General features: G+C 40.3%; 2 protein-coding genes across 6 annotated transcripts; one reads left to right on the top strand and one right to left on the bottom strand.

Annotated features, from left to right (window-relative positions):
* Window positions 1-708: 708 nt before the first annotated feature.
* arel1 (apoptosis resistant E3 ubiquitin protein ligase 1) lies at window positions 709-17,993 on the bottom strand. Of its 5 annotated transcripts, none has more exons than XM_030044208.1 (22): window positions 17,964-17,993; window positions 16,821-17,048; window positions 15,564-15,732; window positions 12,145-12,365; window positions 11,522-11,593; window positions 10,964-11,190; window positions 10,566-10,803; window positions 9,918-10,087; window positions 9,530-9,710; window positions 8,742-8,986; window positions 8,512-8,589; window positions 8,274-8,415; window positions 8,046-8,167; window positions 7,848-7,923; window positions 6,948-7,057; window positions 6,656-6,835; window positions 6,213-6,338; window positions 5,031-5,160; window positions 4,866-4,924; window positions 4,681-4,770; window positions 4,053-4,228; window positions 709-3,227 (listed from the first exon to the last, which is right to left on the bottom strand). In XM_030044208.1, the coding sequence occupies exons 2-22, from the start codon at window positions 16,966-16,968 to the stop codon at window positions 3,125-3,127; spliced, it is 3,063 nt and encodes a 1,020-aa protein (XP_029900068.1). In that variant the 5' UTR covers window positions 16,969-17,048; window positions 17,964-17,993; the 3' UTR covers window positions 709-3,124. The 5 variants fall into 5 exon arrangements, with proteins under 5 accessions (XP_029900068.1, XP_029900069.1, XP_029900067.1 ...); XM_030044209.1 differs by having other exon boundaries at window positions 17,882-17,985; XM_030044207.1 differs by lacking the exon at window positions 17,964-17,993 and adding an exon at window positions 17,271-17,946 and having other exon boundaries at window positions 16,821-17,102.
* On the top strand, window positions 17,968-21,962 carry fcf1 (FCF1 rRNA-processing protein). Its single transcript, XM_030044211.1, has 8 exons — window positions 17,968-18,119; window positions 18,812-18,876; window positions 19,126-19,197; window positions 19,283-19,431; window positions 19,539-19,611; window positions 19,717-19,804; window positions 21,469-21,563; window positions 21,705-21,962. Exons 1-8 carry the CDS (start codon window positions 18,027-18,029, stop codon window positions 21,751-21,753), a joined length of 684 nt encoding a protein of 227 aa, XP_029900071.1. The 5' UTR covers window positions 17,968-18,026; the 3' UTR covers window positions 21,754-21,962.
* The last annotated feature ends 412 nt before the right edge of the window (window positions 21,963-22,374 follow it).

Below are 22,374 nucleotides of genomic sequence, written 5' to 3'. Positions count from 1 at the left end.
ATTTTAAATTTGGGATTAGGCTATAAACAGACTCAAAGACATTACTTTCCATTCCCTTAGTGCTGGGATTTCACATCAGGATAGAAGACCTTGTTTGTCACAAGGTTTTATTTGTGGTCCTCAGCTTACAGAGAACATTCTGTATGAATGAAAGGGAAATGCCGTGGATAGATGATTGCATTAGGGCTCTGGCTTCCTAAACCTTTTCTTGTCTCAGACCTTCATGGACATACTATAGATCACTAAACTCCATTTGTAATCAGATTTTTGTTAATCTTATTAGATTTAACAGTCTGTCTGTATTGGGTAGACAACACAAGAGAGTGAAGTCCAGGATAAAAATAGTCAGCATACACTCTCCTCTCTTGCTTACCTCAGTGTCAATAATATTGAAATGAACATATTCCTCAAGTGGTTGGGAACCCCCTGGAACGCTCTCAAGAACTCTTGGGCACCTCTGGACCACAGGAGGCCAATTTGATTTGGTCAGTCGACTCAAGTCCAATAAACAATTTCGCAATGGTAATCATGGATCATTTACAAGTTTTGATTTGATATGCCAACATTGTTAAGGTGTATTCCACCTTAATTTTTGCAAATTTCAAAAGACAGAGCTATAGGATTAGGCCTATAGAAAGGATGTGTAATTGTTTTGAGCTACCTCCATGACATAATGCAATCTAAATATGAAAAAGAAATGAGACCAGATTGAATTGAGTCCATCACTTATTTATTTCCATAAACAAAAGACCTGCAGTGCAGAGAATCTCAGACATTCTTCAGCAGAGGCTTGCCATTTTACAAATAAAAAAAAAATCACCCCACCTTCAAAGTCATAGGCAACTATTTCACAATATTTACACTTCTAAAAATTCCAAATCATACCCAGGCCAATACAAATCTTTGTAATCCAGAAACCATCCCAACATCAAACACTGGCTAAACAAGGACATTACACCACAAGACAGACCTCTCTCACATCTGCTCATGATGGCCATATCAAACAGGTTTCCAACTAACACGTTATACTTCAGCTATTTTAAATTCCCTTGGGTTGGTATTGGTGCTCAAAAGAATTGACTATTTTTCATAAAAACCTACATTTTTAAGCATTTATCACATTTTCATTGCTCTTATCCTTGGTACATAAGGTCAGCATTGCACAAACTTAAACCAACATGGCTCCATAAACCATCCAACAAACCCTTTAATAGTCTGTAAAAAGGCCATCTGGAAGTAGAAGCAGATGACAAGAGAAGGTTCATCATATCTCAGAGGAACACTTGCTCCGAATGGCGAGCCAATGCATTCAGTCGTTTAATCCCAAACCTGCAGCAAGAAATGCTGTCACTAACTCAACAACTTTGTATCCTGTTCAAGAAGAGCAGGATTAAGTTTCTAGATTATTAAATCTCTTCGTGGCTCAGTCAAACTTTTACTGCCAGCTGTGAGAACAATGTGAGAAATGGATTTGCATTCAGAGTGCTCTGTGGGAACTGGAGATGAACATAACCAAATCAATATATTATTGTGCAGAACCTTGCATAACAATGTTTTCTTTATGTTTGTGTGTTCAGCAATAAAAGTGGCTTTTCCTAAATGCTCTTGTCTATACACACTGGCTGGCAGCGCACTATAGTACACATGGCTAACCAAGGAATATGTAAACTCTTGAACCACAAAGGAATTGCTACACAATTATGAACAGAAAAAAACTCTGTTGGCTCATGGCATCAACAACACTAACAGATATGCTCATTAAAAATAAATATTTTTTTTTTTACAAGAATATAAAGAAAAACAAACAGGACATAGTCTCCGTTGACATCATGCTTTAGTACATTAAACCATTTGAAGATGTCTCGCTATATGGCTAAGGTTGTACAATCAGGGCAGGGAGGAGGCAGCTATGAACAAACTGTATATGTATGTGTTGGCATACACGTGCATAAACACACATATACACCTGTGTTAGAGGATGCATAGGTGGCATAGGAGATTCTGAGGTAAACCCATAAAAGGCTGTGAATGAAAACTAAGAGTAAACAGTGCACCACATTTATGACAAAGCTGTGTGCACTGGGCTGTCCCAGACATCCACATCCAGTTGATACATCAGACCCCTGCGTGTACGTGTAGGAATAAAAAGATCATATTATTACTATTATCAGCTGACTACGCTTCTTTCAACTATGCACCTCTCTGGATACAATCAGAGGCAAAGGGCATGAATAAGGCAGGTTATGAAACGTAACAAAAACAATTACCGCTCCGGACAATCAACATACCTCCGACGGAATGGGTCAACAGAAGTTTCTTTCAGGACACAATAAGTTAAAACACATATAAACAACAGGAATCACTTGGCTTCTTTTAAAACCCACCCGACTCTGACAAGACAAAATATTTATAGAAATTATAATATAATAGAAATTCTCAACCCATCAAACGTATAACAATAAAGAAATCAATATTAAGTCCCTTCTCTTTAAATGTCAAATCAAAAAGGTAAATGATGTAAACCTATATATACACAAGTATGTACAAGCATTGAAATAAAAGTGATATTTTATATATTTACATACACACATCAGTCCCTGATCGATTAAGGCCAAAGTGCTGTAGATGTGCAGCTCATCCTCATCACATGTGGGCTGCCGTTGCACTTAAGTGATCCTCAGCTTGCAAAAATGCAAAGAATAAGAAAAGAGAAGAAAAAAAAGGGAAAAAAAAGCAATTATACAGTAATACTCAAGGCCCTTGCACTAGCGCCATTTTGTCTCTCAAATGTATAAAACTAAGCAACTTTAGCATCAGGAAATAAAATTAGCCCAAACCTAGCCTTTTTCAGCAGTTCACGGTTTCCTTTATACAAAAGCGAAATACTGTATATACATAGCACTAGAATTCATCTGAGCATGTCCCGATTCCAGCACAGCCTTCTGGGACTTCCAGTAATGCCCTCTCGTCCTGAAAGAGAATTATGGGGAGCCTGGGTGATTCTCTGAGAGATGCCCGCTGTTCAGTGCAGATGAACAAGGTGCCATGGGGGAACCGGGGCACTGGAGCAGGCCGTGCTGATCTCCTCTTGTCTTCGTGGAACCACAGTGTCGACAGTGGAGACTCAGAGCATGCCGAAGCCCTCGCTGCCCTCACTGATGGCCAGCTTCAGCATCTTGTGCAGCTCCTCGTAGGAGTCGTAGGTAGGGAGGCACAGCTGGTTAAAACTAGAGGTAAAAGATAAGAGGATCACACAGAATAAGTGGGTGAAAATATATGGATCTAAACATTTCAAACATCTCACCTTGACTACTGTAATGTTCTGTACTCTTATTTGTCTGACTCTAGTACCAAAAGTCTTTAACTGGTCCAGAGTGCTGCTGCGAGAATCCTGACCAGAACCAGGAGGTCTGACCACATCACACCTACCCTGGCTTCCCTTCATTGGCTCCCAATTCATGCCAGGGTAAATTTAAGATCCTTTTATTGACCTATAAGATTCTACATGGGCTTGCACCAGCCTATATATGTGACTCAATTTCATCCTATAACCCCCCTTGCACCCTGCGCTCAAGGTGCTGGAGTGCTAGACTAATAGATGTTCGAACAGATAAAAAGACGTCCGTTGGCCACTGTTGTCTGTCTGTGTGAGTACATGATGTCTGTTTTGCTGCATGGATGTGGCTCCCATCTTTAGGTTGGCGGTCTGGCTCTGTCTCCATGCCCTGCTGTCCCTGGTCCAGCTCCCCCTGCATGGCCCTGCTTACTCCTGTGCCTTTCAAGGCCATTAGCTTTGCTGCATTCAGGAATTTATGTGTCATATTATCTCCTTGCTTTATTAAGTCTGATACTTTGCCAATGTTTTCCTTCCCCCTCTTCCTCTGTGTGCGTGTCTCATATGCCAAAGTATGAATGTGTCGTGTGGGTGCGACTATCTTCCTCCCAAATGCCTCCCTGGTTTTAGTCTACTTGCTTTGTAACCAGAACCCTCTTCCAAGAGCAAGACTGGAAATTTGGCCCCCAAGGGAATATGTCTGCATGTTCCTACTTACCAGGTGTGTGCAGTGGGCAAGGTGCTGTGTGTGGGGGCAGCAATGATCTGGAAGGAGGGGCAGAGGGTGTTGAAGCCCCCAGGGGGAAGCTGGGAGGAGCCTGTGGTGAACTGCAGGAGACGAGCCAGCTCCTCCTGAGTGAAACTGGACACCACTGCCCAGAACCATTTCATTACCTGCGACAACAGAACAACAACATCATGATTAGACTAGCCATGCGCCACACAGACAAAATCAAATAAATATCACAATATCTGTCAGTGACAAGTTCAGTGTTGATATTGTAGGAATGGTTATTGTTGCTATTAACACAGAAGAGATTTCTGATAGCCAATCATTAATAATGTGCATATGATGGCCAAGCAGCTAGAGGAAAATAACAGAACAGCTACAACAGTTTACCAAGATAGGAAAAATGCATCCCCTTACTTTAATGCAGCCTTTAAAATGAGGATAACACTTGTGTAATATCATATCATGATATTACAATATCCAAAATCTAAGACGATATCTAATCTAATATTACGAGAGAATACAATATCACCTAGCCCTAGTTCAGACATTTTCATCTGTGCTCCATATCTAGAGGAAAATTGGGAAAAAAGGGAAATTCAATGATGTCTCTTACTTTCTCTCTGAAGTGCCATGATCCCCCAACTATCACAGCATGGGCCTTGAAGTCCTGTACATTTATATCTCCAGTGCCACACATCAACAGCTAGAAGGAGAGATTACACAGTTAATACAATGACCATTATCCTTATAAAGGCTTGATCAGTGTCAAGAGGATTTCTTTTTAAATGTCAAACATACCTCCAACTCATTCTCATCAAATATGGCTAGCAGGTTTTCTGGAACCAGTTCGTTCAAACCTGCAATTGACCAAGATGTTATCCTGGTTGTGTGCTCATTTCCAGAGATCACAGATTAGCACTCTGGGTAAAATGTGACATTCCGGGGGTGCCTCAGTTTCCTTACCTTTCAGAAAGTGTTCCACCTCATCTCTCACCTGGCTGGCCAGCCTGTACTGGGCCAGCAGGTTGAGATAATGCATCTTGTTCTCGTTGGTGACAGCAATCTGCGCTCCTCCTGATATCAGCTCCACCACCTGGAAGAGAACATAGCTCACTGTATGAATGACAAAACATCATAAATCAAACACGGTTACACACCACTCTATCACTGTCAAGGCCTAAAAGAACAGACTAGTTAGACACAGCGTGAGCTGGTCTTTAATCTCTAATCTTCTGATCAAGACCTTTTGTCCGTTCCTGCATTCCTATTTTAAATCCAAATCTGCTGAATCTGTGGCTTGTTTAAAGCGGCTGCTGAACATTCACTTCCATAGGTTAGCCTTTTTTATAAATACTAAAATTTTCCTTTGGTCTTGATTATTTTGGTCATGTACTCTCACATTTGTCCACATAACATGCATCTCTATGTGTATGTATGTATGCAAGGTATGTATGTTGTATTTGTAGGTGTGTGTTGGCTGAAGCAATTTCATCCTCTCATTCTGTGAAGAATGCAGTATATTCACATATATTCTTGAGATATCTGACATAGATGAAAGATAAGGGTTCTTTCTGAATTTTTGACCAATTATAAAAACAACTACAGTTCAGTTTCAGTCTAGTCTTCATAAACAAAAGGTTAAGTCATTTAAAGTCTCCAAACACATGTATCTTATAAATACTGTCAGTGCAATGCTACTTTGTTATACTGTTTTTGTCATTTCAGCCTTTACTCAATGCATTACAGTGGAGAGAGAAAGAGATGACATACAACAAAGGCTGCAGGCTGGATTCAAACCCAAAATGTCACGGTTACATGATGCACGCCCTAGTCCTTGGGAAACACCAGTGTAATACATTTCTATGTAACCACAGCTTGCAGTGGGGCAAATGTTTCAACATGAGGTGCAATACTGCTGTTATGGTTTGGGATTTTAATTACTCAGCTAGACAGTCTGAACAGGAACATGGACTCCAAATTCTACAAGCCCGTGTTCGTATAAACTCAACACTCCACGTATTTAAGATGAATGAGTTGCTTGCCAAACAAGTGATATGGTTTATTTTGTTTGGTTTATTGCTCCTATCTCCTGTGAAATTACATCAAGGATAAAAGGGGGAGGTCCCTTCCAAAGCGTTGCCTCACCTTCTCCAGCTGCCCCGACTTGCTGTACTTCTCCTCAGCAAACACCAGGTCCATTTCACTCACGTCATTGTTTAGGATGAAGCAGACTTTAGTTTTGTAGAACTCCTGGTCGTCCGTCTCAAAGTACTGCCCCATGGAAAATGAAATGCAAACACAGGAAAATGACGTTTTTAAATAAACAAGGCATTTCCATCTTCTCGGTGGAAGGATAAAAAGATGATTGAGTCGGCTTTAGAACTCAGCTTTGAAATTTAAGCGAGTTGGATAAACAGCAAAACACATTGGCAAGTTTTTCATGAGATAAACAATGCCAAGAAACAAATCAGGTTTCTCGGCTTCGTGAGAAACGATACATTGATGATACAGACCAGCTGACACGAGAAGCTAAACAATGAAGGATAGGCCTTCAATCCAATTCCATGGGAATGTGCTGTATTCCATACCTTGTAGTTCATCCTGAGGCCAATGATCTGGGCCAGGAAGGAACGTGTAAAGCGAGCCCGGACCAGCTGTTTGTAGGCCCCACCCAGAGCAGACTCATAAAGGCACTTGCCTACAACACGGCCCGCAAACTCATACATCTTCAGACGCAGGTGGGGTGGCCGGTCAGCATTCGGGTGCACCTGGAAAGTCAAGGTTAACTTGTACTCTTTCACTGCATTATAAAGTCAGAACTACAGTGTAAAGTCAACATCCGTTATGTTTTAATGGTATTGGTTCAAAGGATTAACTTACGAGGCCCTGGTTGTTGTCACTGAAGCGTGTGAAAAGCTGATTGGAGGTGTCAAACAGGGTTTTACAAATCAGCTCAAACCACTCCCTTCGAGGCCCTCCCCAGTCCAGAGCTGTAGAAAAACGTCATGGGCTTTAGCCAATCGGTTCAATTCTTTATTTACAAATATCAACATAGCTATAGGATGTCTGCAAGATTGATCAGGTCAAAAAAAATCAAGGCTTTAAACCTGAAATCTGTAATGTTTTTTTTTAACTAATAAAGCATTGTGATATCCCAGTTGGTGGAATGTGGTAAAACTCTAAAGCAGGCACATTTGTCCTACTGGGAAATGTCGAAAGTATCCATCAGGTTGTCAGGTCACACTTGTCCTGGTTGACAGTGCCCAATAAAGTCTGTTCAAAACAGAGCAGCTACACTATAAACTAGATTAATCAAACACAGACACTCCTGTAGCAATCTAGTTATAGTTTAACTAGTGCTAATAGAAATATTTTTGAGAATCTGAGTGAAACAGGCAGCGCTAGCAGTGTTACACTGAACCTGCGGTCACATCAAAATATTTACATCATCCCATGCTAGTTTTTTGTAACATTTCAACGTTTCAGTAGATAATGCGTTTGCGTTACCCAGTCGGTGACACTCATGGAGCAACAGTCTGTGGAAGGTTACAGATTTCTGCTTTAGGTTTATGCAAATGCCAGTTAACACAAAACATAAGGCCAGTTCTGCAAATGAAATAAAGAGAGACTGAAATCTACAGACCTATTGGAATTAAGCCCTGCATGACAGGAACAATTTTTCACTAGTAAAAACAATCTGCCAAGATAATGACTACTTTTAAGACCAACATCCTGCAGACATCCCGATGCTAATTCAACTCTGCTGACATGTTTACCAACCTTCCTCATCCTGAAACACCACCTCAAAGTTCTTACTCCAGTCTGATACTGAGAAGTTCCTTGTAGCCTTTAGGGACTATGTGAGAACAAGACAGAATGACACAAATAGAGAAAAGAGGGAAGATGATGAATATATGATCTTTTCATATTGTAAGGAATGAACACATTGGCTATCAGAAAGCAGAGGAAAACACTCACTGAATCTAGAATGGAGTGGCGTGTGATTTTTAGGCAGGTCTTGGTGCGAGGTCTCTTGGAGTGGATGTGCCTGAGTTCACGTTGGAAGAAGCTCACCTTGTCTTGGAACGTTTCTGAACCACCTATCGACAACATCACCAAGTTACTGTTTCAGTCTCCGCTTAACTAAAGCAATATTGACTTGGCATTCCTCAGGATGCGTGTAACAACATTCAAATAAAAACAAACCAATGTTCTTGTGCAGGAAGCGAATGAAGGTGGCAGCCATGATGTTCCTGTCTTTGCAGCTGAGCTCCACAGGAGGCTGTATCCCATCATCCACCACTAGGGTCAGGTACTTGTGAATGGGGTCAGGACCATGGTAGGTGAACTGGCAGGAGAGCAGAACATTGAGGTTAATTCTTCAACCATGATGGAAATTACAACATACCCTGGGTTTTTTTTGCAGCACAATTGCTCAGCTTACCTTGGTGCCTGGACAGACTCGAAAGGTGAAAAGGCGCCACGGAATAATTTTCAGGTAGAACTCCTTCACGGATAGTTGCTGCATGACAGAAAAAAAACTGGTGAGCGTCACAACCCATGTTCAGAGGTATTTTCTTTCTTCAAGCACAAGATCTCTAAATACCCTCAATACTGACAAACATAAAAAAAACCTTAATAATTACATCTACCCATTATATGCTGTCCACGTACCTTTGGCGATATGTAACAGTACACCTTTTTTGGTTTCTTGACCTTCTCAGGCTGTCCCTCCACGGGAGAGTCGTGCTCTTCCTCCTCGTCTCCCATGGAGGGTCTCCTCTGGGGAGCCAGCAGGGACGAGGCTGGGAGTTGCCAGGAGGAGCTGCTGTAGTTCCCACTGCTGTAGAGGTATGCCTCGAAGTAAATGCTGATGCCTGGATTGGACACATTCTTCTCCACACAGTTCTTCTCATTCTCTGGAATCAAGGATGTATGAGATAAATGCACAGGTAGGCCAGATAAAAGTAGCAGTAAAATGCACCACAAAATAGTTCAAACACAGCTGTTGGCAATGTCCCTCGCATTTCAGGGATTGTTTTCTTGATCGGTGCAGAAAGGTAGCCAAACAAATCATATCAAGATATTTACAGTGCAGCTATAATAGAGTTAATAACAGAAAATTAAGCAGTTCAAACAGGGGATTAAACCACTGAAGAATACAATACTGATTTTTCCACAGACGGTAGGCTCAATAGACCACAATGCAGTGCAGCCTCATGATGTGTTTTTTCTGATTCAACTAATTGAAGCAGAAGCTGATTGAAATTTAGGGAAAGTGGGTAGACAAAAAAATCTAAATTATAGCACTATCACAAAACAAATCCTGAAATCTTGAACACACTGAGGCCAAGACTTTCCCAGTAACCAGATAAAATATGTACACATGCATAAAACGACTAACTTTTCATATTAATCCAAACTAGCCCCTGTCTTCACTTCTACACTTTTTGTCTACTCACCACTGAGAACGATAATGTCAAATTCCCCGTTGCTGAGCGGCAGGTCCTTGTAGGAGATGCGGGCCCTGAAACAGCCCCTCTTCCTCAGGGTCAGTCTCAGCAGAACCTGGCACTGCTGCTTGTTTGATGAGACTGACTTACTGTAGTACTCCTCTAGGCTGTCATCATCCACTGTGCCCAGCTGGGAGAGAAGCAGAGCACACAGTGAATTCCAGCTTAAAATTTGGAAACCACTGCTGAGAAATTGCGCTGCTATGAAGGAAGCAACTGGAAAACTGGGAACAAAAAACTAAAAAACGGATGCTGCTTCTACTTCACAATCATGAATCAGGAAACCAATGTTCAAATCCAAGTATGATGGATCACAGAACAGGATTTATTCCCTTACAGAATGGACGTGGACACTGTAGTTGGCCTCATCTATAAGGGAAGTGGAGTTGCTTGTGGGATTTCCGTACTCGTCCCTGGGCTCAATCTGCAGAGTGTGCTGCTGGCCATTAGTTAGGACCAGGGTGGAAAAGTGGTAGGCTATCTTGGTTTTGGATGGGACCACTGTACCTGAATGTCAAGAAAATAACAGGAAAAAAAACATTCTGTCAACACTGTCAGGATCTTGTTTTAACAATGTAATGTGGCCAAAAACTGCAAATCAGCAACAAATGAAGGCCAGACATTTAATACCAAATAGCTTTACAGATGCCTTTCATAAAGGTTTGGTAGTTATAAAACTCTTCAAGTTAAACTGATCAAACCAGTGGCTGGTAAAGCGATCGAAATAAAGATGAAGGGGGAAAAAACCCAAACACAGCTCAGGGTGAGATTGAATTCTCTAGAAATGTCATCAACAAATGGCTATACAGGATTTCTCCTCAATCACTCAGAAAATACAATCACCAACAATTGAGAGCAAACTTAAACTATTATATGGGTAAATCAACAAGACATACCTAAACATATTAATAAAAAGAACTTGACAAATCATTATGCATTGCAAGACAAGGATTGGATCTAAAATACATACAGCAGTTAGTCATACCTGGCTGAAATATTTTGTAATAGGGGCTGTAGGCCACATTGAGGCCCCCAAGTTTGACGGCTACTTCATAACGTCCGGCCTTGCGTACTGTGAAGGCAACTTTGACTACATTGGACTCTGGCTCTTGCAGGACCTCCTGTGTAACAGGGATGTCCAGAGCCAGCTCGATGTGGGTGATGTTGACCCGCAACCCGACAGGCCGATGGGCCGGGAAAGGCTGGCCATTCTTGTAGAACAGCTGAAAAGACACAGACGCCACCTCAGTTGGATGTCTTACACTACACAATTTACAATTTCTGAACATGATTTTTTCCAAGAACCTATTTTTCAGGCAAGTAAACTAGACTAGATGTTGGGAGGTACATCTTTAGCTAGCATTCAGTTGGAAAGATTATCACCTGCACTCTGAAGCTCATGGTCTGGCCCACTTCCTGTGGGTCCTTCCAATCCCAGGACACCTTGCAGGAACGTGGGTCCAGGTAGTTGCCCCGGACATAATCATAGATGCTACGGTCACCGCGTCGCCCTGGGTCCTCATTCTGGAGGAAGCTGACCACCCTTGCTGCAAGCTCGCAGAGGAACTTGATGGTAAAGACAAACGCTATGATGGAAACAGTAATTCCACCTGTCATGGGGAGGGAGAGCAGCAGAGATTGTTGGAATTTATGTTGGCAATAAATGATGTTATTAAATAGATTTTGAAAGCAGACAATGGATTCAGTAATTATTAATTGGAAAATATTTATACAGAGAAAACCAATGATCTCAGTCAGACAAAAAATTGGCACACTTTCATAGTTTAAACAAATGCCCTGTTAAGTTAAAACTGTTAAGTGGGTGGTAACACATCAGAGTTCAGATAGATGCCCACTGGCAAAGTAGGAGTCAGACACAGCAGCAGCTGCAAGTCCAGACAACACCCAACCCCGAATCTAAACAGCTACCAGCAGACTCACCAATCACGTAAAACATGAGGTCCCTTATCAAGAAGCACAGCGCCACAGTACAGCCAAATATGAGAGCTCCCGCTGAAAGACGTCAGACATTACACAAATGAATGATTTGAGAAAAGATCACATACAGTCCTGTTTCTGAATGATTCATTCTCTTTTGATTTTGGGATATTTCAAATACGATGGCATGCCCAAGCTAGACACTGAAACTGCTCTAGATCACATTTAACAGCAAATAGGAGACCATAATAAATATAGTTAACCTAGATAAACTTTTAAATAAAAGTGCCAGTGTGTGAAAAGTGTGATTAAAAACCTGTGTCTGTTTAAAGGGCTCTTGCTGTTTTCTGTAAGAATACCAGTGTAAAGACAACAAGGCTATACTTCCCAAGAATGCAGAACTGCAAAGTCACCCGGTGAATAGATAAAGACACAGAAGCTAAGCTACACAGGGAGGCGAAGCAACATGTAACTCAAAGCACTCGTTCAATTATACGTGACTGTAGAAAAACTAAGCAACATTTGTGACTGTGAACCCCCTTAGGTTTTTGTATCTAACAACAGAAGCCTTGTCAACCGATCCAGTCTAACAAACTTAAAACCACAGAAAATCGTCAGAAACTCACCAAATGACCACTTTTCATTCAGACGTCTCTCAGCAAGGCTGTGCACCAGCCGAATCTCGTAGTCCTGATCGCGGCTCCCCCTGGAGGTCTGGAGGACCTTGACGCCCGTAGACAGCTTTATGTAATCTTCGTAGTAGTAGCCCCAGGCAGCCAGAGACAGCTGCAGCTGACTGTCAAACTGGGCTAGATCATCCAGATTCATACAACCCAGAGTCTTCAGTCTACACATGGATATTCAGCGGAAAAAAACATAAGAGTATATCATTTACACCAGTATAGCTAAAACTGTATAAGGCAAACAACCATGACTGTGAGATTTCCAAGTGCACGGTTACTGAGCAAGAGCCTCTTTAACTACACACAATGGGCTGTCACACACACGCAAAGCAAACATTAGTTTGCACGACAGTAACCTCAATGTTATCAGCTTAACTCTGAAGTTATGTCAACAGCAAGCCTGACAGTGAGATGGTGTGGCATGCTGCATCTGGCCGCATCAAAAGTCTAAAGATTAAACCTGTGTTTCCTTGGACAGTTGTGTTACATGGGGTTGGTCTAGGTAATGGATAAGCAGATGAAAATGCTCTGGGTGATAGAATGGTTGTTAATATTAAAAACATACACTTAACCTAATATTGTTTTTTCAATACTTTGTATGAGTAAAGACCTTGTGGGCTACAGTATGTTTAAAAATAAGTTTGTCATCGTGTGACATTTTATATGCACTGATACTCATTTCTGACGTCATCGTCACACATTTTTTAGCAGCAAGTAAAATGCAGCTAGCAAAATGTTTGTATTGTGGAGCAATGTCATAGAAATAAATAAAGCATGATGGCGGTCATCTTAAGTGTTAGGGAAGCTAACAGCTGAGCTACCCTCTGGAGAAAGTAGCTAGTTAGCTTCAAGCTACTCAGAAAATATAGCTAGTTACATTGAAGGTACTTAGGAGCTATGGCCAAAAGAAAAAAAAGAAAACTGAAACAATCATTGTTAAAGCACAGTACAAGCCTTTGCTTTTTTCGACGTTTTTTGTTGAACAGCAATCTCAGACCAGCTTAAATAAACCAAGGTGCATGAATGGGGTCGGTTGCAATAAAATGTTCAGTGGCAAACTGTTTTATGAAAACAAGCATCTAATCTGTAACACTGTGGGTCTGCATGCACATTTTAAGTTTGAGTTCTGATGCACAGTGAGGTGGCTTATTGTCACAAGGCTTATGTCTGAACTAGTATGAACTTCAGTTCCATTTAAGTGATATTAGAGTATATCAATATGGAACAAATAAGACTAATGATAGTGTTTTTTTCCTTGGAGGGAAGTTGGGTGGGTTTGTCAAATATGTTACGTTTTATCAAATTAATGCTTTGAAACACGCAGTTGTTATAAATGTATCACTAGGCATCAACATCACACTGGGCAGTAATACAGCAGGTCTGTGAACAGGACTAAGATGTCACTTTAAGAGCATTTGGGTATGGATATCTACGGGTGCCATCTTGAGAGGTATGTGTGTAACTCTGGGGTAGATGAGGTGTGTGTCGGCAGCAGAGTGAACAGTGTAAAAGCAGAGCAGTGTAAAGGTGTGTGTTCACTGCACTAAACAGAGCAGTCACACAGCAAGTTATCTCCTGTCTCATTTATGCATGAAGAAAATCATAAGAAAATCTGATACTGGGGTGTATGCATAAACTTGCCTTGCAGTGTATATTTAATGGTACTGTAATTTATATGTTTATGCTATGCTTTGTGTGTTGTTATGCTGCAAGCTTTTGTGTCACCATGCTGCATGATTTCACCTATATGTTGTAAAGGTTGGATTACTGGGTGCCAAGTTCTTTATTTCTGCTTTAATTTGCCCTTATGTGCTTATGGCTGCCTTGTTGTTGCCTGCTAATTCTTGCATAGTTTTACAATTTCTCTGTGGTTATGTGCTTTTGTATGTTTTCTTTTAATGTTTTTTTTATAAGCCATCAACCTGCCAGGAACAACCTGCCAGGGCTGCCTGGGTAAACAGCAATAATTTGATAAGTGCCTTAAAGTATCAAAATTGGCATAGTTTTTCTTGACATTTTTTTGATAGTTGATAGGTCCAACATAATTCAGTCCATACCTGAACTGTTTTTCGTTTTTCGAAGCCAACCCTAACTGTTTGTAAAGGGTGAATTATAGACAGCAATGCTTTCAAACCTGAGAAATAATGAAAAGGTATTTATGTGTGTGTGTGTGTGTGTGTGTGTGTGTGTGTGTGTGCATTTTATTAAGAGGTGTTTCCACTATTCTGTCCCCCTCAGGTATATAAATACCGAGGACAAAAAATTAGAAACACCTCTCAATATAACGCGGTCCAGTGCAAGACCTCTGCAAACTACAACCTCAATAATAAACACAGAATAAATTTACACATTCTCCACAATGTAACAACAAATGAACATTATAAACCTTCTTAAAAAGTAGAATTTATGGCAGAGCTGTTGCACTGCACTGCATTAGACAGTACAGGTGGACCTAATAAAGTGGCCACTGAGTGTATATGTATGTGTGTGGATGTGTGTGTGTTTGTGTGTGTGTGTATCAATACATATGTACATATATTAAAAGACACTGAATCTTCATGTTTAGTTGTCTAGCAGCCACTGCATTGAGAGCTCAGTCAGCAATTTCATGTGAATAAAAAAATCACTACAGCACAGTAGAAAACACAACAGTAGTGATTACTGTCACTTTTAAAAATGTTAGATTTTTGTCCCTCTGGACATCCTGGGCACTTTTCTCCAAAAACACGAGACTCTTTTATTTGCTTATTTTAGCAGCATTTAGCTGCACCAGACAAACAACTCTGATCATTGAAAACATCACAGCAGAAAGAGGCATAGGTCACACTGGCAGCGTTTTGATAAAAGGATCAATCTTAGACAACTCTGACCTCATCAACACAACTCGCTCCACACACACACACACACACACACACACACACACACACACACACACACACACACACACACACACCTGCAGTACTGCAGGGTCTCAAACTATCTTGCCTGTGTAAGAGTCTCTAAAGAATACTTATTACTGCAGTGACCCTCTGAAACACTGCAGCCTCCACAGCTCAATGTCAGCAAGCTCAGGCAGCCATGAATAGAGAGGCTGCCCCCAAGTGGACATAAGTAAATAATGAGTAGATTTCAAAAATGCAAGATATAGTCATAAGCAAACCATGATAGCAATTTGATTCTGTCAGAAATCAAATCAAAAGAAAGCAAAAGCACAACAAAAATCATGTAGGCTGCTCACTCAAAACAAGCAGGGGAAATGTAAGCTATGCCAACATGTAACTGTCTCTGGGAAAAAACCAAGCTGCTCCTGACTGTGTGCTGGATTACTGTAAATGTGACACTTAAGACCTTTCATTGCTTACGTGTGGTAGTAGTGCTCCAGACTCTGGGAGCAAAGCCACTCCTGGAAGGCAAAGTCTCGGAGCAGCTGGATGTGGGCCTCTGCAATTTCCCTCCAGCGCTGCTGTTCCTTCACCACCTCTTCCAGACGACTGAGGACACTCAGACTCAGTTCCTCCAGTGTCTGTACATCTGGAGGAAACACATGAACAGCACACGCATCAACACATCAGCATCAGTACTGCCACGGCAACAGGCTTCACCAATTAATAAGCTGATTGCCTGTGCACATCACCAGCATCTACTATCCAAGGCTAAATATTTAGAGCTTTACCTTCAATTCCAGGGAACATTCAGTGCGGATGACATGCAACTAATGGTGCGCAAAAAAAATTAGATAAATAGAGATAAAGGCAAAGGTAATAACACAAAAACAACAAAAACATAGGAATGTTGAATAATGAAGTCCCTGTGTTACCCTGCATTAATATACAACACATGCATACAAGTGATAGAGGAGTGCAAAGTAGAGGCAAAGCCTTGTGATATGACCAAATTTCCATTGGAAGAGATGCTAACAATCATCTGTATAACTGATGGACAATGCAGAGTGCAAGGCTGCAATTCAACTGCACTCCTAAGCTGGGATGTTTCAAATAAAACGAGTTGCCAGGTCTAGACTTGTCCAGAACTGTACAAACAAATTAAAGCTTAGTATTAAATTAACATTTTCTATTGAAATTTGGTAAAAATTCGGGGCGCCCTGATAGCTCACTAGATAAGAGCATGTATCACATGTTAAAGCTGAGTCCTGATCACAGTGTTCTGGGTTCAAATCCAACCTCAGGCCGTTTGCTGCATGTCATCCCCTCTCTCTCTATATTATGACTGTCAAATAGGGCAGAAACGCCAAAAAATGATAATAATTTTTTAAAAAATGGTAGAAAAAAAATTACTAACACTTTGCAACTATATGGGATAAACACAATAAATATTAAGTGAAATGTGACATAACATGGCTTTGATCCAGCTGTATCTGCTTGACATTTTAGCAAAAACTCTGGACAATCATAGCAAAGCCTGACAGTTAGGAAAATTCTCCTGTAAGTGAAAGGTTTCAGGTTCCATCCCGGTAACAGCCCACTGTCCAGCCATGTGTCCTTGAGCATGACACTCAACCCCTATGTGCTCACCTCACCCTGGATGAGAGCATCAGCTTAACAACTAAAACATAACTCGCCTGTAAATCTCAAACAAAGACACACGTGTCCTCCACTGACCTTCAAATAGGTGCCTGTATTCGGAGAGGCTATGTCCTTGGAGCCATTCCTCAATCTGACTCTCTTTGCCTTTCTTCCAGCGCACTTCCCAGAAGAAGATCCACGATACTGAGCAGAAGAGGAGGGTCAGCAAGAAGCGGCGGTCCATCAGACCATCTTCAGCCTTCACTCAGATCCCTCCGTGCTCACAGGAAAACTCTGCCATTCACCAAGGGCTCGGCAAGACTCCTAGAAACCCACAAGGGAAGACAAAACTGCCTTCACTGTACTGAGGAAAATCACCTAGACCAAAATACACAACACACAATTCAAGCTTTAAATGGATCCCAGCTAAATATTCAATGATTAAACTGAGAGAGGTGACAAAGAGACAGGAGAAAGGTTAACACTGCGCTAGGATCTTACACTGTTAACTGCTATGCCATGAAAGCATGAATATTTAAGTGTCACCTTGGAGAAGTGTTGGCTGATGGGAGCATAACATTACATGTAACCCACAGCACTAAAATATGCATGAAGAACTTGGCTAAATGGTCCCAAAAAAGTCTCACAAGCCGCTATTTTGGAAGGACAAACGCTACAGTTCAGCCGAAATTGCCCACTAAACAACACCGATAAACATCTGTCCCGGTGATGGTGTTGGTAATGACGATGATGAACTGTCTAGACTGGCTAGCTCAGCTGAAAAAAACAAAAACAAAAACATTTCCAAACGTCAATCTGACAACTAACCTAATCTCACAGTCAGCTTTGGTAAAGTTCACCGGACACCTACTAATTGGATGACCTCTCAAAAAGTAGACAATGAGTGCAGAAGCGTAGTAAACAAGCTGCATTCACGCCGCTGTGTTGATATCTGCAGTGCTAGGATAAAGCTGCGAGCTAATGGTTAACTTAGCATCATATTTGCAAAGTGCTATAGTAACGACAGCGCTAGCATTATGCTAAAAGCTAAGCAACTATGCTACCCATCAATGTCAGCGTAATTTAACCAAAGCTCGTGTACAAGGCACGGCGGTTATCAAGCGGTAAATCTGAAAACGTTCGTCAGATACCATTACCAATAACGCAAACGCACAGGACATCACCCTATACATGTCAAATAAATTCATTTTATCAATGCTGTGAAAGCACTGCATCTACCTTCGCCTGTTAGCCATTAGCTTAGCAACCGGAAAATACGCAGAATTGTGTCGTTTTTTTTTGATGACATCACCAGTCGCACAGTTGCACGAGGGGCACCGGAGAAAGTTTCATTGCTCGCAACTGATAGCTGATAATCGTCGAAATTACAGTATGGTAAGTTATTTCTAACTATATCGGGCTTACATTGCGGTGGTTGTTGTAGCACTTTGCCGTTAAGCTTTGTTAGTGTGTTTATTACAAACTGTAACCGAGAACTGGAGCCTTTTACCCCGGTAGCTAGCGTAGCCCCGGCAGTCGAGCTAATGCTGCCAACGCCGAGCTAGCTGGGTTGATGTTAACTGGAAACTGCTGACACACAGGACAAAATTCACCTGTACCGATCCCAACACTTTGGTCAAAACCTATGAGGAAAATAGTCAGCTATCTGCGGTGTCAGCGATGATGAATGAGAGCCTGACTTTGTGCATTTGGAGCTGTGTTATATAAAACTATTAGTTCTACAACTACTGTATCTATAGATCCTTGTTTATGTGTAGAGTGCAGCCATCTCTCCAGGCTATTTGTAGGTTTATTGTTGTCTATTGTTTTTTTTTTTTTTCCTGCTGCACAAGGTAATTTTTGCGTGTATGTATTGTACTGAGCTACTGGATTCCTAAATTGAGAGATCAGTGAAGTATTTATGAGTCTTTATTTATTACTGGCTCAAGCTTCTTTAGTGATGAACTTTACAGGAATGGATTTGTTACAGAAAAATGCCTCACATCCTAATTACTGTCTCTTGCGCAGCTCCAAGAGGAGTTGCTCCTTGACATCTTTTCATTTGTTATGTACTATGTTTGATCTAGGGGAAGCAGAAGACCAAGAAGTTTGCTGCAATGAAGAGAATGATCAGTCTAAAAGATCAGAGACTGTGAGTGCCAGTTTGTTGTAATAGTTGCTCTGTTTCTGAGAAAATGGTTAAATGTTTAGGTTGTTATAGTTATGTGGTGCGCTCTAAATGGTGCTCTGATATTAATGCAACAGAATATATATGTATTTATACACACACACACACACACACACACACACACACACACACACATATATATATATATATCCTGTATCCTTAAAGACGAGAATGCCAGTGTTTTGTTTGTATAGCACCTTGTTTGTTTTGCAGAAAAGAGAAGGACCGTGCCAAAGCAAAAGAAAAAAAGAAGAAAGATCCCTCACAGCTCAAGCAGAGAGAAGTGTAAGTTGACCAGAATAGAGTTTGAATTTGGTCACGACTGGTGGCTCCTGGTTCCATGGCTGATATCTTTTAACTCTTTGCACAGGACCAAGCATCCTTCGTGTCTGTTCTTCCAGTACAACACTCAGCTCGGCCCACCTTACCACATTCTGGTTGATACCAATTTCATCAACTTTTCCATCAAGGCCAAACTGGACATTGTTCAGTCAATGATGGATTGCCTGTACGCCAAATGTGAGTACTCATTAAATATGAAGTGGCAGTATGAGGAAGATAAATAACATGGAAGATAAATGTGTTGAACCTGTTTCACAATTTGACCACAATCTTCTTCCATAAAGGTATTCCATGTATCACAGACTGTGTTATGGCTGAGATTGAAAAACTTGGAATGAAATACAGAGTCGCGCTCAGGTACATGTTGCTGGAATTAACCTTACTAGTGTATGATGATTATAAAAAGTCACTTCTTTGAATTGTTGAAGTTGATCAACATTTGTGTATTTGTTGTTTTTGCAGGATAGCTAAGGATCCTCGGTTCGAGCGCCTGCCATGCACACACAAGGGAACATATGCCGATGACTGTTTAGTCCAAAGAGTAACTCAGGTATGAAATTTCACTGTGTGATATACTTAAAGACAGTATACACTACAATTTAGTAAAAATATTGGAATTTGATTTAACAAATTAGGATAATAAAATCTTTTGTAAAATTATTGTCATGAATATTTCTTGTGTTATTTCAGTAAACTAAACTTAGCAGCAATCCAAATTGTTTCTGCTTCTTAAAACAAAGAAAAATGTAATAATGCATAATGATAATAATAATACCTTATGATACCTGTGTGATTACATACGTTTTTCTTTTTTTAACATGCAAAGCATGCACCAAGATGTCTTCTCTCTACAGCAGAAAAACATGAATAACTAGAATTAGTCTTTATGCACAAGCAGTTCTCACTGCCTGTCAGATAAGAACAGGACAACAGAGTTTAATTTCACTCTTAAAAATGATTAATATCGTTGTCAAATTGGCTATTTGCTATTACTGTCATTAGCTTATTTTAAGATCTTTAACTAAATAAGAGCTTACAAACAGTAAAATTTGATGTTAAATAAATTGTATTATTAAGTCACAGGAAACATAAGGTAAAATCTTCACATAAGGCCCAGGCTTATAAGTGGTAGCAGTTTAGAATGAAACCCACTGCAAAGGGATTGGCTTTTTATAAGACATGATACTATAGAACCACTATTATACAGTATATGGATGGAAATTGAGAGCGGTTTTAATATGCTGCTGGGATGAGGTTCTGTCACTATTTCACTCCACTCCCCAAGTTTACAATTTTCTACTCACTTATTCTGATAAAATGTGTTGCCTTGACTGGATGAGGACCAGCTAGTAATTTTGAGAAATTACATCCATCCATCCATTGCAGCAGGAACTTTGCCTAAGGAGTCAGCTGCACTGCACTGTTTCAAATTAACTCTGTGCCGCGATTGCAGGTGTTTCATGAGTGTGCTGTTGTTGCCAGCTTGCACTCAACATATTTTAATTAAATTGCCTTCATATGTTCCATATTAATCCATATCTCCATCTGCTTTTATAAAGTTAGGCAACATTTTTTAACGTTTTAACCTCTCCCTCATGATTGAAATCCACAGAATGTAAACAGATGATGTTGATTGCCATAACTACGTCTCTGCTGTCATTATACTTGCCTGTAAAGGAAATTCCTGAGAAGTGTGTCAGTGAATTACAATAAAAACTGACAGCAGTGCTATTTGTCCAAACACTCAATGTATTTCGGTTCAAAATCAATCAGGAACCAGTACCTAATTAGCACCATTTCTTCATACTCAGCCTTAATGTAGGGTGTGCATAATAATGGCAGCAGAGCATACTGAGACAAGGAATAGGCAAAAATTGCCTGATTACCAGATGGAGGTAATGACATGTTCAAAAAAGTTTACAAGGGCAAATGTCCATGGCTGTCTGTGCTCATGATCAGGGCTTGTTTACAGTGGCAAGTAGCATGGATATAGACATGTTTCCAGAAATATGCATCAAATCATATCATATGGCATATGATATGACTATATATCATATGGTAATGTAATAAAGTAGTTTAGGATAGTTACTATCTAGACAAGTTGGTGTGCCTCATGCCCCTCCTTGTCAAAACATAATAGTATGTTTGTCATTTATCACATTTTGTGTAGTTTGGCACTGAGTGTAGATATAATGTTGAAAAAATCTTTTACAGCATAAATGTTACATCCTGGCTACTGTGGACAGAGACCTAAAGAGAAGAGTCCGGAAGATCCCTGGAGTCCCTATCATGTACATCTCAAACCACAGGTAAAAATAAACACTGTTTTCAGTGCAGTGGAAGTAAAAAACAAGGAAGAAGTTTTAGTTTGAGGTCAGTAATGTACTTATTAACAGTCAATTTGGTATTTGTTTCCTCATATTTGTTGTTGTTGTTGTTTTTAACTATAGGTACAATATTGAGCGGATGCCTGATGACTATGGTGCTCCAAGATTTTAAAGTTTCTTCCACTGACCTGGACCTGTAAATATCATTTGCCTTTTCTGTATATTGCCAATATTGAGAGGTTTTGGAGTTTGTTTTGAACAGGATGTTGGATGTAATTTAAATGCAAATTGTTGGTGTTTTTCCTAAATATAACAATAACGTTATTCATTTTGTATTTGGAGTGCAAACACATTTGAACTTAATAAATGAATTATTGCAGAGCATGTTGTCTTCACTTTGTTTTCCAAACAGCCATACATTGCAAATGTGTCAGTTTATGTGTGCAGAAATTCAGCAACTTACTGTAATCGCCCTTTGACAGTTTTACCCCTTTTACTCTTATAACAGTTGTTGTTGTTGTTTTTAAGCGCATTATCTTATGATGGATGTGTTTTTCATTTTTTTTCCTGCAATGCATGCTATTGAAATATACATTCTCAAAAAGGAACTTGTGAACATTCAAGTATGATAATGATTTTTTCTTTCTTTCTTTCTTTCTTTCTTTCTTTCTTTCTTTCTTTTTAAACGTCTCATTTGGACTCCTAGTTATCATATTGCTTTGGTACGGATTTTTCCTTCTTCAGTGTGACACCACAAAGCATCATTATAACTCTTGATTCCCAAATTCAAAAA

This window comes from Myripristis murdjan, chromosome 22 (assembly GCF_902150065.1).
Source record: "Myripristis murdjan chromosome 22, fMyrMur1.1, whole genome shotgun sequence".
Lineage (NCBI taxonomy): Eukaryota > Metazoa > Chordata > Actinopteri > Holocentriformes > Holocentridae > Myripristis > Myripristis murdjan.
Note: the sequence above shows the minus strand (reverse complement) of the source record. Positions and strands in the feature narration are given on the sequence as shown.